This window comes from Emydura macquarii, unplaced genomic scaffold (assembly GCF_026122565.2).
Source record: "Emydura macquarii macquarii isolate MOO-44397 ecotype Brisbane River unplaced genomic scaffold, CSIRO-AGI_Emac_v2 contig_2473, whole genome shotgun sequence".
Lineage (NCBI taxonomy): Eukaryota > Metazoa > Chordata > Testudines > Chelidae > Emydura > Emydura macquarii.
The window spans coordinates 17821399-17838197 of NW_027132610.1; the positions used below are offsets into that span (position 1 = coordinate 17821399).

Genomic DNA, 16799 nt, shown 5'->3' on the forward strand with positions numbered 1-16799 from the left:
GAGCAGAGGGGCAGTTCGCATCTCGTTAGGGCTTGTATAGAAAAACCCAGCTCAACATTCCAGGAACAAAGGACTGGGCTAGATGTCAACAAATGAGTTCACAAAGTGATTAGTGATTAGTGATTCAGGGAATGGAGGGAATCATACATGGACATTGTTTGTCACCTGACCATAAAGGGGGCGGATTAAGCCCCAGTGGGGAGAAGGAACATTTTAAAAAGGAGAGACATTTTGCTGTTCTCTCTCTCTTCCACCTCCATCTGCAAACACCACCAAGCAACTGAAGTATTGACCCAGGGTGGGATGGGAGTGGAGCATGACTGGAAAGGAACCTGGCCAGCCTGTGATAAGAATCATCTGAGTTTGTAAGGTTGCTGAAAGTGTTAAGCTTAGTTTAGAATGTGCTTTGCTTTTTGTTTTCTCTTGATCAAATCTGACTTGTTTTCCTCAGGCTTATAATCACTTAAAATCTTTCTGTATTTGATAAGTTTGTTTTATCTAAAACAGTGAATTTGGTTTGAGGTGTGTTAGAGACTCCATTTGAAGTGACAAGGCTGGTGCATATCAATTTCTTGTTAAATTGACAAACTGATTATGAGCTTGCAGTGTCCAGTGGGTAGCACTGAACAGTGTAAGATGGAAGTTCCTAGGGTTGCATCCGGGACGGTGAGATATTGGCTGGGATCGTTCTGTTGCATGATCTAAACAGTGACTAGCCAGGAGCACTCACTCACTCAGTTGGGAGCAACTTGCTGTGCTGGAGGCTGTGTGTGATCTGCCCAGGAGTGGGAGTTCACACAGCAAAGCAGAGTAATACGGGCTCCAGCAGTGGGGGATTGGGGTGACACAGCGATTCACCAGTCCACATTGCAGAGGGGAATGTCACATCCATAATTAAATACAATCGTACTGCTCACAGGCTGAAAGCTGCAAAGTCAGGAGGCGGAGGACTTCCTGAAGCCAACAGCATCTGATTCTTGCTCCCTTTAAAATACCCTCCTCACACGTGCAAACCACAGTCACTGTAGCATAACCATCCTGAGTGAGTGTAAGGGAAAAGAAAGGACTGGCTCTGTAAGTCAAAATATTTTAATTTAAAAAAATCCCCATTGCTCCCACATGGGGTGCCCCTCATGGAAAGTTAAAATCTTCAACCTCCTCTGTGATACTTTCACTGTTCTTCCCTGCATGACTGGTCCATTCTTGAGTTCAGCCAGGAAAAAAAGAATGTTAATCAAACATTTGCCCTTCCATCTTCATCAATAGTAATGAAGTAGAAGCAAATGGCTGGCATAAATGGCTCACCTTGACTATCCTCTCTGTGATATAGCGAGGGCAGAAAGCTGTAGGAAAGATATCGAAGGGAGATATGTAAGCCTCAGAATGCTCAGGGCACTGTTCCCTGCAGATTAGCTGAGTCATTATGGGGCAATTAAGAGCAGCTGAGGCCAATTAGGGACCAGCCAGGTGCTCCATAAAAACCCTCTGCCCCAAACAGACAGGGCACGAGCTGGTAGGAGTGCCGTGCTGTGTATAGGAGTGCTGAGTTGCGAGGAGGAGCAGACCAGAGTGCAGAGTTCTGTGGAGGAGCGGACTGGAGGAAGGTACCAGGCTCAAGAAGCCAGAAGGACAGAAGGAGGGGGGAAAATTAGCCCAGGGGAAGAGAATTGCAATTGGGAACACGGTGCCAGCAGCACATAGCTGCTTCTCATAGGGCCCCTGGGCTGGGACCCGGAGGAGTGGGTGGGCCCAGGTCCCTACCCCCTCCTCGGGGAAGACGGGGTGATTGGAGACTCCCTGGCTCACTACAATCAACAGGAGCATGAGACCCACTAGGGTGGAGCCGGCTGTTTGCCACATCTCATTTTGGTTTAGAGAACCATGGTTTTACTTCTCCACAGAAAATAAAGAACAATTAAGTTCTTCAGGAAGGGAGAAGAGGAGTATGAGGAACTGGATAAAGAAGAAATTGGGCTGTGGAAAAACCCATATTTAAAAAAATAAAATTAAATTAAAAGGACAGAAAGCAGGCTTTTGAGTTTTGTTCTTTCATTGGCATTGCAGGGTTGCCAAGAAGGGTGGGAGGTCCAGCTGTGGATTTCATTTACTCTTTGTCAGAACCTAGCCAACTAATAGTAATAACAACACCAAGGTTTAGAATGAGTGTAATTACACACACTGTATGCTTATATCACAGACTCACCAAGGAAGATCAGCCTGTGTCCCAGACATGCAGCCAGTTCATCAGTCCTGGACTTGTCATTAAGCTATTTGAAAGGACATTCCTATCGTCTTACTTTTAGAATAAATTTTTTAAAGGAATCTCTTGATGAAGAGTAAACTTCATTTAGCGGGAAGCTTAAAATAAAGAGACAGGGAGATCCAAAGACTCCAAAGCAAAAAGCATCATTTCAGAAAATAGCCAGGCAGTGTTCTGGGTACAATCTATTTTGGGGAAGTTCTATGGCCTGTGTTATACAGCAGGTAAGAGTAGATAATCACAATCATCCCTTCTGGCCTTGGAATCTATTAATTTAATCTCATCTCACATTTATATGACATCACCATGGGATCTGAGCACATATATTCAGATATGGGCCCAATAAAAACAAGTGTAATCTGGCATATTTAAATAGCATTCAGAATTATGTAGGAAATATGTGAGCAATTTCAGGGCCCAATCCCGCAAATACTAACACAAATATATACACAGTGGGTGAAATTCTCACATGCATAGACCAGCATAAAGCCTAACTGCCATTTAAGTCCCATTTACACCTTCAAAATAGGTGCCTAGACTGTATTATGTCTCAGCACAGGGGTGAATTTCACCTGGTGTGACTACTCATGTACGTAAAGTCACATATTTGCAAGACTGGGACCTTATTGAACAGATTCCTTTTACTCTATAAAATGATTGTGCAGTTGTATATTATCATAGCATCATGTACATTTACGGTAGAAAAGACCTATTAGATTTATGTATTCTCATTCCTTCCAGGGCAATATTGCTCCCTGCAGGATATCCTAGGGTGGTTTTTCTACTCCACTTTTAAAGTGCTCAAAGGATGGGACTTCTACACCTTCCCCTCAAGACTATTCCACTAGTAGATTTCACAATAAGGCCGTTTTTCTTAATGTCCAGCATAAACTTTCCTTTGCTCAATTTCATCCCATTTCTCCTACTATACTTATACCTCTAGGGCTACCCAAGATAGTTCATCTTTCTCACCTCTGCAAGTGGCATAGCACTGAATTCGAATTCCATGGGTCAAATCTGCGTCAGTGTAGGCAGAGCGCAACGCAAATCGACGCCATTGGCCTCTGGGAGGTATCCCATAATGCCCCGTTGTGACCACTCTCAACATTCACGCTCTGGACATGTCACGTGTGACAGCCTACACAAACGGGAATTGTTCCGCTCTATGGCTTGTAGCAGGGCAGCCTCAGTAACATCACTATTTTCCATGCTGCGGCTCCTCTCTTGCCTTTGAAAATTCTGCAGGATAAGCCGTGAGGTATTTGTGATGCTCATAATGATGGTGCAGAACTGAGCGGGCTCCATGTCTCTCCGGCAATGGCATGCACGTGGCATAGAAAAACAGCACAAAAAAGTGTTTGCAGTTTGTATGAGACAAGAAGGGAGGGGGAGGGAGCACGTTGCATCATGGGAGGACAACAAGCTTCCCAAAAGCCTCTGTGGTTAGTTGCACTGTGGGATAGCTACCCACGATGCACTGCTTTGAACGTCGACCCAAGCATGGCGAGTGGGGACGCAAGAGCCCAGCGCAAGGAGTGTGGTATGATCACACTTCTGCGCCTTTTAAAATTTGGTGGGTGAAAGTCAACTGAAAGTAAATCGAATTCAGTCTGCAGTGTAGACATACCCCTAGAAATTAAATCCCCTGAACCATTCTTCTAAATCTCTTACTTAGGGCATGTCAACGCTACAAACTTTTGCCAATGCAAGTTACTTCCGCATACAGCCACCGCAGTTAGTATATTGCTTGGGTCCTTGCATCAGTGCTCTGAGTACACGCAAGGAGTGCTTGTTTAGATGCACTCTGTGGTGCACCATGGGTAGGTAGCCCTGTGTGCAACTTGCCACCATCCAACACGCTGTGTTTTGGGAAGTTTTGGCAATGTATGGTGGGACGGAAATGAGTTGCACAGGAGTGACAGGGACTGCAGGCTCAAGTTGTTATCACGCACCCTTCTCCACCGCAAAATGCCATCTCTATCCCATAATTTTCATGCCTATTTTGAAAAGCCCATGAACCTGTGCAGGACTTAGTGCTGTCCACAATCTCTGACAGAAGCATAGAGGCAGCACAGCTCTACACTATTGTCATGAATGTTGCAAGCACAGGATAGATGATTTTCCGGTATTTGAAGAGCTACAAGAAGAATTGTGGGGAACACACTGATTTCCTGGAGGGAGATTGCTGTGGGACATAGCCAGAACCAATTCAAGGTTGTTGTGGCATTCACAGAACAGCTGCAAATAATGGAGTGCTGCTTCGGAGCCTGAGAAACAAGCACTGACTGGTGGGATCATATCGTAATGCAGGTTTGGGATGCCGAGCAGTGGCTGCAGAACTTTTGTCTGCTCAAGGCCACATTCCTGGATCGTGTACTGAGCTCATCCAGGCCCTCGAGTGAAGGGACACCAAAATCAGAACTGCCCTGACAGTGGAGACGTGAGTGGTGATCGTACTCTTGTGGAAACTTGCATCCGTTACTACCAGTCACTGGGGAATCATTTTGGAGTTGGAAAATCCACTGTGGGGGCCATTGTCATGCAAGTATGCAGGGCCATTAATCATCTCCTGCTACGCAGGATTGTGACTCTGAACAATGTGCAGAACATAGTGGATGGAATTGCAGCAATGGGGTTTCCAAACTGTCCCTATTTTAGCAGTAGACCATCTTGCCACAGAGTAAATCAACAGAAAAGGCTACGTTTCAATGGCTATGCAAGCACTGGTGGATTACCAGTGACTTTCGCTGATGTCAATGTCAGTGTTGGCTTGTCAGGGAAGATGCATGCTGCTCGCATCTTTAAAAACAGAGGACAGTTCAGAAAGCTACAAAAACAGGAAGCCATCTCCCCCTGTCCTTTGAGTGTGTTCCCAGAACACAAGGCTCCTTTTCTTGCCACTTGGGGGTGGGGGTCTCAACTGTGAGGACATAGGGTCACCAATACAAAAATGTTGCCATTTCACTTCCATGAACTGTCATAAATATGGATTTGATTCCAGCTCTAATGTTGCACACAGCCAGGAGCATGGTACTGTCTGCACTACCTTTGCATAATGCAGTTTAAACAAGGTTTTCCTGGGCAGTTTAGCTGAGATCCACAAAGGTATATAGGCTCCTAACTTCCATTGATTTGTTGTAAGTCCAGACAGGGACAGCACAACCTAGACAAAACAGCCAATATCTATGGGTCTGACTACACTGCAGAGTGAAGTCAATTTAATTTCATTCGACCTTCACCCGCTGAACTTTAGAAGTCAGAGGAACATGATCACACCATGCTCACAGCAGTGCACCATGGGTAGCTATCTCACAGTGCAACTAGCTGCAGGGGCTTTTGGGAAGGTTGTCGTCTTGCTAGGACGCAATGTCCTCCCTTCCCCCTCCCTTCTTGTCCAAAACAGATGAACGCTTTTTCATGCCATTTTTTGAAACCCTTCAGTCTCTGCCGTGCGTACACCATTGCCAGAGAGACATGGAGCCCACTCAGCTCTGCACTATCATTGTGAGCAACACAAGCACCTAACGACTTATTCTGAAATATTTTGAAGGCCGAGACAGGAGTCGCAGCATGAAAAATTGTGATGTTACTCAAGCTGCCCTGATACAAGCCACAGAATGAAACAATTCCCATTTGCTGCAGGCTGTCACGCACCATCTGCAGTCAGTGGAGCGCCGCTTCTGGTCCCGGGAAACAAGCACTGACTGTTGAGATCGCATCATTATGAAGATGTGGGATGATGAGCAGTGGCTGCAGAACTTTCATATGCGAAAGGCCACTTTCATGGAACTCTGCACAGAGCTGTCCCCAGCCCTGAAACGCATGAACACTCGCCTGAGACCTGCTCTGACAGTGGAGAAGTGAGTGGCCATCGCTCTTTGGAAGCTACCAACACCAGACTGCTAGCACTGTTGGGAATCAATTTGGAGTTGGAAAATCCACCGGGGGAGCTGCTGTGATACAAGTATGCAGGGCCATTAATAGACTTCTGCTAAGAAGGGTAGTAACTTTGGGAAACATGCAGGACATAGTAGAAGGGTTTGCCACAGTGGGGTTCCCAAACTGTGGTGGTGTGATGTATGGCACACATATAGACTCATAGGACCAATATGATCATCTAGTTTGTCCTCCTGCACAATGCAGGCCACAGAACCTCACCCACCCACTCCAGTAATAAAACTCTAACCTATGACTGAGTTATTAAAGTTGTCAAATCATGGTTTAAAGACTTTAAGGTACAGAGAATCCACCAGCAAGTCAGGCATGCCATATTGCCACAGTGTACATAAACCAAAAGGGATTCTTTTCCATGGTGTTGCAGGCCCTTGTGGATCACAGGGGTCGCTTCACCAACATCAATGTGGGGTGGTCTGGAAAGGTGCATGATGCGCGCATCTTTAGGAACTCAGGTCTGTTCAAAGATGCAAGCTGGTACTTTCTTCCCTGACCAAAAAATAAGTATTGGCAATGTTGAAATGCCAACGGTGATCCTTGGGGACCCTGCCTACCCTTTGCTCCCTTGGTTAATGAAGACACTGGGCACCTGGACAGCGAGAAGGAGTGGTTCGATAATAGGCTCAGCAAGTTCTGAATGGTGGTGGAATGTGCCTTTGGATGTTTTAAGGCGTGCTGGTGCAGTTTGCTCACTAGGTTAGCCCTGAGTGAAAGACACATCCCAATAGTTATCTGCCTGCTGCATGCTCCATAATGTCTATGAGACAAAGGGGGAGAAGTTCCCGTTGGGTTGGGTCGTGGAAGCAGATAGACTAGCTACACATATTGAGCAGCCAGATTCCAGTGCAACATTGAGAGCCAGCCACGGAGTGCTGCGCGTCAGGGAAGCACTGAAAAGTCATTTTTGTACTGAGATACAGTAATGGATGTCACTTATCTGTACTGTGACTTCCCTTCCCATCACCCACCCTTTCAGCACTGTGCCTGCACCCCTTCATCCCCCATCATCCATCCCCATGCTTTTAATAAATAAAGAGTAATGAATTTCAAAGCAGTAAAGTTTTATTGATGATCCTTAACAGTGGAGGGAAAGGAAGATAATTTAATGGGTCACATGCATTCTCAACGGGATGTTAGGGGATACAGATCCAAGTTTGTCCGTGCAAGCAGCAAAGAACCCACAATCCAAGTTCTTAAAGATCCGGCACCTCTTCCTGCTCCCCTCAATCAGAGTTGAGTGAAGCACGTACTGCATCCTGCTCAATCTAGATCGCTTGGAGGTGGGTCTAGGAAAGAATGCATCTGTTGAGAGTTTAGCAAGGGTTGTGGAGGGTGTCTATCCTGCCACAGCTCTTCCTGAAGCTCTACAAGATGCCTCAACATGTCTGACTGATCTCTCATAAAACGCAGCATCTCGGCCTGTGTTGCATGCTCATGCTCCTGGACTGCTTTCTTGTTTTCCATGTCCATGTACAGTTTTTCCTCACAATGAAATCCTCCAGGCTTTTAACTTTGTGTCAGCAGCCGCAGAGGCATTCATTATCTCGTTGAACATGTCATCCCAAGTTTTTTTTCCCCACCTTCTAATCTGCGACAGCCTCTCAGCAGGAGTAGAGGCTGCGCTGAGGGTCACGCTGTCCACTATAAGACAAGCAAAGCACAAGGTTTCCATTTTTAGCTTGTCCCATGGATGAAAAGCAATGTTACAATGTAAAAAGAACTCCCCTATATATTCCCAAGTGAACGCTAGACCCACATACCAATCTCTACCTTTTGCTCGGGTCAGAGAGGTGTTCCAGCCATGGTAAGTAGAGGGCTAGTGCATCCATTTTAGGGAAATCTCCTTAGTACAAGCTGCACAAGTCCATATTTCCCCAAGAAGCAGGATTTCTGAGCTTCCCTTCCCCTCCCAAAGATCGGTTTTGGAAGAGGTGGTATGAAGGGTATGGGGGGGGTGTTGGAGTGAAGTGTCCCTAGAGAAAATATATGGTCACCCGTTCCTGGATCCCTAACACCCATCTAGGAACTTGTGGTCCTGTCTAGGAGCTTGTGGTGAAGGGACCCAAAAGACCATCCATGGCAGGGGAATAACATGCGCTGACTATATTGGGAGGGTATTGTAAACTTGCACCATCTTCCCTAGGTGATCTTGTGTGATATTAGATTCCTGAGGCAGAAAGGGAGGATTTGCTGCAAACATCTGGGTTCAGGCCTGGTCCTTATGCTGCTATGCTGTGTTCCGCGATGATGCCTGCACATTTAATAACAGAGTGGTGGAGGAAAGTGTCCTATTGCGGTGGCAGAAATAATGCCCTCCCCAAAAACCTTCTGCAAAGGATTGCAGAGTACCTACATGAAAGTTTCCTGAAGATATCCATGGAGGATTCTCAGACCATCCCTGTGCACATAAATAGTCTTTTCCGGGGGCAACCTTCTGCCTAACTGGACCAGCAATGAGGAAGCCCATCTCCACCACCATACACATTTTTTTTTCACTGTAACAAGAAGCTGGACTGGGGATGTAACCCCAGAAATGATATTTGCAGTACATACTCACCAGATGTGCCTTCCCTGGCATCTCGGTGAGTCACGCTTTCCTGCATACAGCTGGGCTGCTCCAGGGTAACAAACAACTCCTGGCTTTCAGGGAGAATGAATGCCCCACTCACCTGCCCCTGTTCTCCTCATCCGCCTTGTCTACAGGCTCATTGTCATTCATCCTGGACTCAGATTCCCCTGAAGTATCTATGCTGCGGGGTGGCACAGCGGTGGGGTCACCGCCGAGACTCACATGCAGCTCCTCGTAAAAGCAGCATGTCTTTGGTGATGAGCCAGAACGATTGTTTGCCTCCCTAGTTTTCTGATATGCCTGCCTTGCTCTTTTATTTTAATGTGGCACTGCTGCACTCCCTCTTGTGTCCCTTCTCTGACATGCCACACGATATCTTCTCGTAGATATCCAAATTTTTTTTGCTGGCTCATAGCTGAGCTAGAACAGACTCTTCGCACCACAGACCGATGAGATCCAAAATCTCAGGTCTACTCCAGGCTGGAGAGCGTTTGGGGCATGCAGTTGCCATGATCAGTTCTGCTACCAAGGTCTCTCCACGCTGACCAAACAGGAAATGAGAATTCAAAATTTCCCAGGGCTTGAGGGGAGGGGCTGTTTCCTTTGTATGTGCCGCCAGTGTAGTAGAGTGTGAATGTCCAGAACAGTCACAGCAGAACATTGTGCGATACCTCCCGGAGGCCAATCACATTGATTTACACAACGCACTGCCTACACTGCTACTCATTTGCCCCATACAATTCAACTTCAGTGCTATGCCTCTTGCAAAGGTGGTTTTATTAAGTCGAATATTCCCGCAATTTAGGTTGGTGGAACGGACCTGTCAGTGGAGACGCAAACATTAGGTGGTCAACGGAAGCCGCATTCCGTCGGCCCAATTTCGCAGAGTAGACTAGACCTATGCTATTACAGAAAACACCACGAGTATAAGGGAAAACAATCTTTAGTGCTGCTAGTGAGGTTACGTGACTGGCTACAGAACCATGCTAGTTGTATAGTCAATTGTTGAGTGTCTCACTTTGTTAAACATGAATCTGGAAACATTTCCAGACTGTGCGTCTGCCCCTCCAATTCAAGACCTCAGAGCATGAGGCTGAATGGGGAGATAATGAGTCAATACATTCTCTGCTTAGGGAAGAAAATTCATTCATTACCTTTCTTTTTCTTGAGCTGCAAGTGGTCCCTCTGCCACTTTCCTCCTCCAAAATCAGGCTATTGGACAGAAAATACAAAACCAAACACCAGTGTGCCAGATGTGCAGTTATACATGTACATCTGCCCCCCTGAGCCATTTATAGAGGATCCTGGAGCATATTCCAGTGATTTTTTCTTTAGAACTGATCAGAGAGACTATCAATTGCATATTTAAGAATCATAGTCTTCTTCCTATGGTTCTCCTTATTCTGTACACACATGGTGATGGCAGGAGAAGGGTGGGGAGGGAAAATGGCAGTGAGAGAGCTGACCTACATTCTGCTACACTAGTCATGTTACTTACTTACTTGTCACTCCAGACTGTCAACTCAGCTACCGAATGCCTGAACTGTACTCTCTGGAATATTAGGTAAATGGAGTTACCTAGCAACTAGTAGCATTCATGGGTAGGATTTAGAGTTCAGCCCAATTCTAATGAGAATCATTCCAGTGCATTATAATAATAGTCTGGGTAATGGAACAGTGAGAGGTCCTAGTATAGAACCTGGCATTCAGCAAAGTGCAAGATTCTGTGCAAAATTGTTTTAATGAGAGGCTGTCTATAAAGGCTATTCGAAAGAGCTTAGCCAAGTGTAGGAAGCCACTTTGCAGACCACTGAAACAGAGGGAGACTTGCTGCAGTGTTTGAGAAAAAGAGATAGGATAGCGTAGTTAAAAAAAAAAAACGGAGGGGGGGAAGAGAGATGAAGACAGAAGTGCTTTCTTCATCTCAAAATACGTTCAATCCTTTTCAGCTAGTGGATATGTTAAATACACTACATCTGAGGCTGAAGGGGTGAAATGTAAGACCTCAGTGCACTGCTAATAAAGTTAATATCATGTACGGGAGGTGACATCGTCCCATGGTTACAGCCCAGGACTGAGAGTCAGGCGACCTGGGTTCTGTTCCGAGCTTTGTTACTGACCTTGATTGTTATTACAGCCCCTGTGTCTCAGTTTCTCCTTCTGTGGGATAGCGATAATAATACTTACCTTTGGCTGTAAAGCATTTTGAGATCTACGAACAGGAATAACTACATGTGCCAACGCAGCTACTAAAGGTGCTGGTTCTCCACCCGTTCCTGTGCACTGAGACATCAGGAGGATGTTTGTACTAGCAGGGCTGAAATCTTGCAGTATTCACGGTGCAAAGCTATTTGGGGACTACACCCTGCTATAATTTGCTTTGTGTGGGGTTGACACCAAACCAATTCGTGAATGTTTATTTCAAGGTCCAAATTTTGCAAACTAAGGCCTCCAAAGGAACATCATACTGCCTTTCTCCTCAATGGCTTTATTCTATCCTCTGAGCCACCTCTACCTCCTCTTAGTGCCCTTATTCACCACTGGGACCTATTTGCAACCTGAGCAAAATTGCTACAGTATCACGGCAACATGCTAACCATGGAACTCCCTGATAACATTTCTACAGTCACTTTGCAGAGCAGAATGTCATTTTAACAATGCTGAATGACCATCATTAGGCTTCAGAGTTAACCACTATCGAGATGAATAGGTCACTCTTCTCTTGCTGCAATCGTTTCTGTCTTTTTTGCACAGATAGGCAGACACTGCTGCATTGGGATGCATTTGGAAAAAAATTGTTACAGTTACAAGGGCTAGAAACGTAATATTTTGAAAATGAACGCTTGAATTTTGCAGAAGTTGCTGGAGCTGCCACCAGTACTAGTGTGGTGCCTGCTCCAAAGCCCATGGAGTTATATGGGAGGACTACAGGAATAGGCTGTTACTGGCTGCTCCAAGGTGGGGAGACTGCTAAAGTATCACTGTAAAATTCAGATTCAGCAGGTGAAATATACCACAACCCCATCATCACTGATCCCACACAATCCAGATGAAGCTCTCATTGCATTAGATTATCGATACTCCCTGTCCACAAACATGGTGCAAGGGGACGTATTTAATGGAATGTTGTATCTTTTACACTGCTGCCAGCTGAATAACCACCATTCTCCTTTCTTTACAGCTTGCTTTATTTTTGGGCTTCTTGCTTTCCTGGCTTTACCATTGTCCATGGCTTTTACAGGTAAGCTATCTAGCAAAGAAGTTTAAAGATTGGAGCTTGTTGGCACTATGTAGTAATGCCACCTGCGAAAAAATTACTTTGAATCTGGCTTATGACACAAGTGAACCTGGCTTTGGTGGTGTCACCACATATATGTGTCCACGGCATACACTACATGCTTGTCACTACATATGTTTGTCCACGTCATAAAACCACCACAGAGCTCAATGTGATTGTTGAAATCTGGATAGGCAATTCCTCAAACTGGCGTGGGGCGTGCCGGTCACTATCAACGCAGACTGGCAGAGTTATGAGAGATAAATGGGTGGTGAACACTGGCTGTTAGATAAGACAGCCAGACTCAACAAAAAACTCCATCCCTTCCACTATTATTTTTAACCTTTCAGTCTTCTGGGAGTGATATTCAGGCTTCAGATGCATGGCCACATCAGCCATTTATGGGGAGCCAGGAATTCTGACCTACTAATTCCAGTTCTGATAATGACTCCTTCTGTAGTTTTGGACAAACCACCTAACCTCTCTTCCTAAATTTGTCCATCTATAAAACGGGGGTCTTATCTACCTCACTGCCATGTCAAGTAACTTAATTAGTGGGTAAATACTGCTCACCGTACCCATTTGGCAGTCCTCTTGACTCCAAAAGGATTATTCAGATGACTCAAGAAGGATATGGCCCAGTTACTGTAACCTGAGTTGAAGATGAAAAGCATTATATAAGTGCTAAAATAATACTACACTAATGCTGATAACAAATACTTAGAAACAAGAACAAAGGCAGTTTCATCCAGAACCTGCATCCTGAATAAAAGACATTGTGCGAGTCATTGAATTGCCTATGAACAAAATAGAATGCATTGTACAATATATGTCCATGAACCATCTCATTGTATATGAATTCACCTCCAAAGAGCCAGAAGAGTGAACTGCTCTTTCTGATCCACTGCACACTCTTTGGGCTGCAATTGAAAAAATATTCATTTCAAACACAGTTCACATGCCTCTAAGTATAAAGAAAGCTGAGTATGGCTGGATCCTGTCTTAGTACAAACTAAATGGACAAAAAGGTGAATGTAACTCTTTCATATGATGCCTTTGGTTCCACTACAAGACCAATTTCAATTAAAGGACTTTTAGGAGACGTACGAGTGCTCAAATACTGCACTTCAGACTCCTGCTTCTTGGTCTATTTTAAACAAGGAGAATATTAGTTGCAGGTCCATCCCCTGACTCAGAGCGTTCAACAAGGATTTTTTTTCTGAATGTACAATATGGATTTGGTCTTGCACAAATAAGCATAGAACCTGTCAGCTGGAAACCAAATCTGAAAGATCCTCATTCTCACCCTTTATTGTCTTGCCAGCCTGCTTTCTTTGGAGTCAGGAGGGAGGAAGGGGAAAATCTGTTATAACAAGACACAATCTTATTCTGGAGTGCTATTCCAGGCTCCATAGTTAAAGTTGAGTTGAGTTTTCACTTAAAGCAGGGACTCATGTAGAAAGCATGGCCTAGTGGATAGGACTCTAAACTGAGATGCATGAAAGCTGGATTCAGTTCCTGGTTCATGAGCAAGTGTCTTAATCTACCCTGTGGCTCAGTTTCCCATCTGTAAAATAGGGATAATGTTTCCCTACCTCACAGGAATGTCATGAGCATAAAATCCTCTAGTGATTGTGAGGTGCTCAGGTACTACAGGAGTGAGGGCCATCCTACCAAGGTGAGAGCTATGTTATGTATGAGCAATACATCATTTCCTTCCCAAAATTACAGAACTCACTCTCAGAGTATTGAATGCAGGTATGGAAATGCACAGTTAAGGCACCTTAACTCAACATTTTGGTGATACCCTGAGGGAAAGAAAACGTGTCTTCAAAAGTCAGTTTAATCTAATCTGGGAACATATACAAAAATGCACTAATCACAGCTGTATGGCTATTGTGTTGCATCAGTACAGAGCAGGGTTTGCATTGTTTGGATGCCTTAATTATGCATTTCTGTATCTTAAGCTGTTTGGATTTCTTTGAGTTTTACCATAACTCTGGGTTTCCTGGGTTCATGCTGATTATTTTGGGGGCAATTATCACATCCCTGTAATGTTATTTTACCTGTAAGTTACTCATATACGCTCTCAGCCTTAACTCACCCTTAATACCAGTTCTTGTCTGTGAGGGCATGTAGACTTGACTGCTTAGGCTACTAGAGGGGTTCCAACACCAAGGCTCTGGCATAGACCCTTGGCACCATCAGTAGCTAACAGAATCAAATGGAGGTGAAGGCATGGTTAGGGCAATCAGGATCTTCCTTTTGTTAAGAAGATGGTGCAATTAAACATTAGTGCCATGAACTCAGGGTCTGTCTACATGGGAGGTACAACTTCCAGCTTGGATAGACATACCCGATCTAGCTCTGATTGAATTAGCATGCTAATTATAGAAGTGTAGCTGTGGTGGTGCGAGGGGCTAGCCCCCACCTCCCCCCCCCCCCCCGAGTATGTGCATAGTCTCAGATGGGATTGTACTTGGGCAACTAGCCCATCCCTCTGCTTGTGCTGCCGTGGCTAGGCTTCTAGTTTTAGCATGCTAGCTCAGTTAGAGCTAGCACGGGTATGTCTACCCAAACTGGAAATTACGCCACCAGTTCCAGTGTAGAATAACCTATGAGCCAGATTCAGCTACGGGTCTGTGCTGTCCCCTGCCTCAGTTCAAGGCCCACTGGGTATCAGCACAGCCCAAAATTGGGCTGTGCTACTGGCAAAACTATGTGTCCCAGACAGTCAGGAGATCTTCTTCTTCTTCTTGCATGTGATGTAGATTTCCATTCGAGCATTCATTGAGCGATTGTATGTGGCAGACCTCAGCCATTCCAATGCGTTGTCAGTCAGGAGACTGAAGGAGGCAGTGGATGGGGCATTCCTCCACAAGTTGGTCTGCTGTTTGTATTTCTCCACACTCACAGGCTGTAGTAGCGCAAAGGTTCCAGCTGTGTGTGCAGGAGTTAAAGCGCCCAACACCCGTCCTTAGCCAGTGTTAAGCGGATCTACTCCTTTTGTGGCAGGCTGCAGCCTATGAGTGAGGTGGAGATGGGAGGCAGTCATTGCTGTCTGCCAGGGCATTGTTCCTTCCTCCACTGGCTCATGACCTACTTACTCCGGCTTTGGCCATTATCTGCCTGTATAAAGGCCTGAGCTGCTCTTATGAAAGGCCTGCGGCTCCTGAGGTGTTGAGCTGGCAGAGGCTGGAAGATCCTTTCATGAACGGGGTGGAGTAAGCTATTTGCAGCTTTGAATGCTGCCTGCCTGGTTGCAGCCAGCCGTCTCAGGTGGTGGGATGGAACACCAGAGAGGATGGGCAATTCGTAAGATGGTGTGGGGCATAGGCATCTGCTGATAATGCGAAGGGCAGCATTGAGATATGTGTCCAGCTTAGGTGTATGTGTACTCCTGCCCCAAGCAAACAGGCAGTATTCTGCTGGAGTGTACACAAGTGCCAACGAAGCAGAGCGCAGGGTTGTGAAATCTGCACCCCAGCCATAACTCCACAGCCTCCGCAGCAAGTTGATCCAGGGTGCCACTTTTGCTACCATTCCATTGATATGATGGCAAAAAGAAAGGTTTCTGTCCAGCTTTACCCCTAAATAAGTTGGGATGCTCGAGAATTGCAGGGATGATCCTTTGAGTCCAACCAAAAGTGTGGTGTCGTGTTCATCGACCTCTCCTCAGCCTATGACACTGTCTGGCTCAGTAGCCTTCTCCTCAAGCTATATAATTGCCTCCAAGACCATTCTATGACACATGCAATACAAGAAATCATCACCAACCGTTGCTTCTGTGTCACAGTCAATGGACAGTCCAGCCGGACAAGGCTCCTCAAAAATGGCATCCCACAAGGGTCAGTCTTGGCCCCTGTGCTCTTCAACCTCTATACTGCTAACCTTCCACATACCTCAGGCATGAAACTTGCATATGCCAGCGACATAGTCATTCTCTACTCTAGCAAGTCCTTTGAGGACACGCAACAGATCTTAGAAAGGGACATCCAAGTAATGCATACCTATTATCATCAGTGGCGGCTTCACCTTAACATTCAGAAAACAACCTGCTCAGTCTTCTACTTGAACAACAGGGAGGCAAACAAAGACAGGAGATGCATTTATTCAGCACATCTCAAAAACGTATTCTGACTGAGCTCTTATAAAGATCTGGCTGTAACTTTAAACTCTTGCCTACCCCAAGAGAGAGTGAGTGGTGGTGGGTGAATGCCACAGGGCTGCAGGGACCCAGGCTAGCGCAGGGAGATGTCATTTACTGCGTGGCATAATTTACCCATTGGCAGCCAGCCGTCAAAAATGGAGTGGAGGCTAGAATCTGACCTTTTGTTTTTAATATCCCTTCTCAGTAATAGATTTTAATGTATGAAACTTCTAGATGAAAATGTGGCATTTATTCTATGATATTAGCCCAGAGCTGTGGGTTACTTCCCACATCAGATTAGGAGTCCTTTTTCATGACTTATTGAAATTAAGAAAGACTGTCAATGTAATACAACGTTGTCACAGGATAATGGTTTCCAACAACTACATATCTGCAAAGGCATTTTAAGGAAAATTAAATGTCAAGGCGAAATGCAGACATTTATTATCCAAGCAAGGAACTTGGATTCTCTGAGAACATTCTTTCACAATGATCTCACACCATGACTTGGTTTCTATGGAGCTAATTATTAGTGTATCCAATCATTTTGGCCCTGGTGAAAGAGATAATTGCTAGATATTTTTCTAAT

The 16799-nt window shown here is 45.3% G+C and overlaps 1 protein-coding gene across 1 annotated transcript in view; it reads left to right on the plus strand.

The window, feature by feature from the left end:
- The window catches only part of TMEM272 (transmembrane protein 272), a 32881-nt gene that overhangs the window by 7788 nt on the left and 8294 nt on the right, over positions 1 to 16799 (plus strand). The window contains exon 3 of the mRNA XM_067562754.1: positions 11965 to 12024. Coding sequence (XP_067418855.1) covers positions 11965 to 12024 — 60 coding nt within the window. The remainder of the gene's footprint in view (positions 1 to 11964; positions 12025 to 16799) is intronic.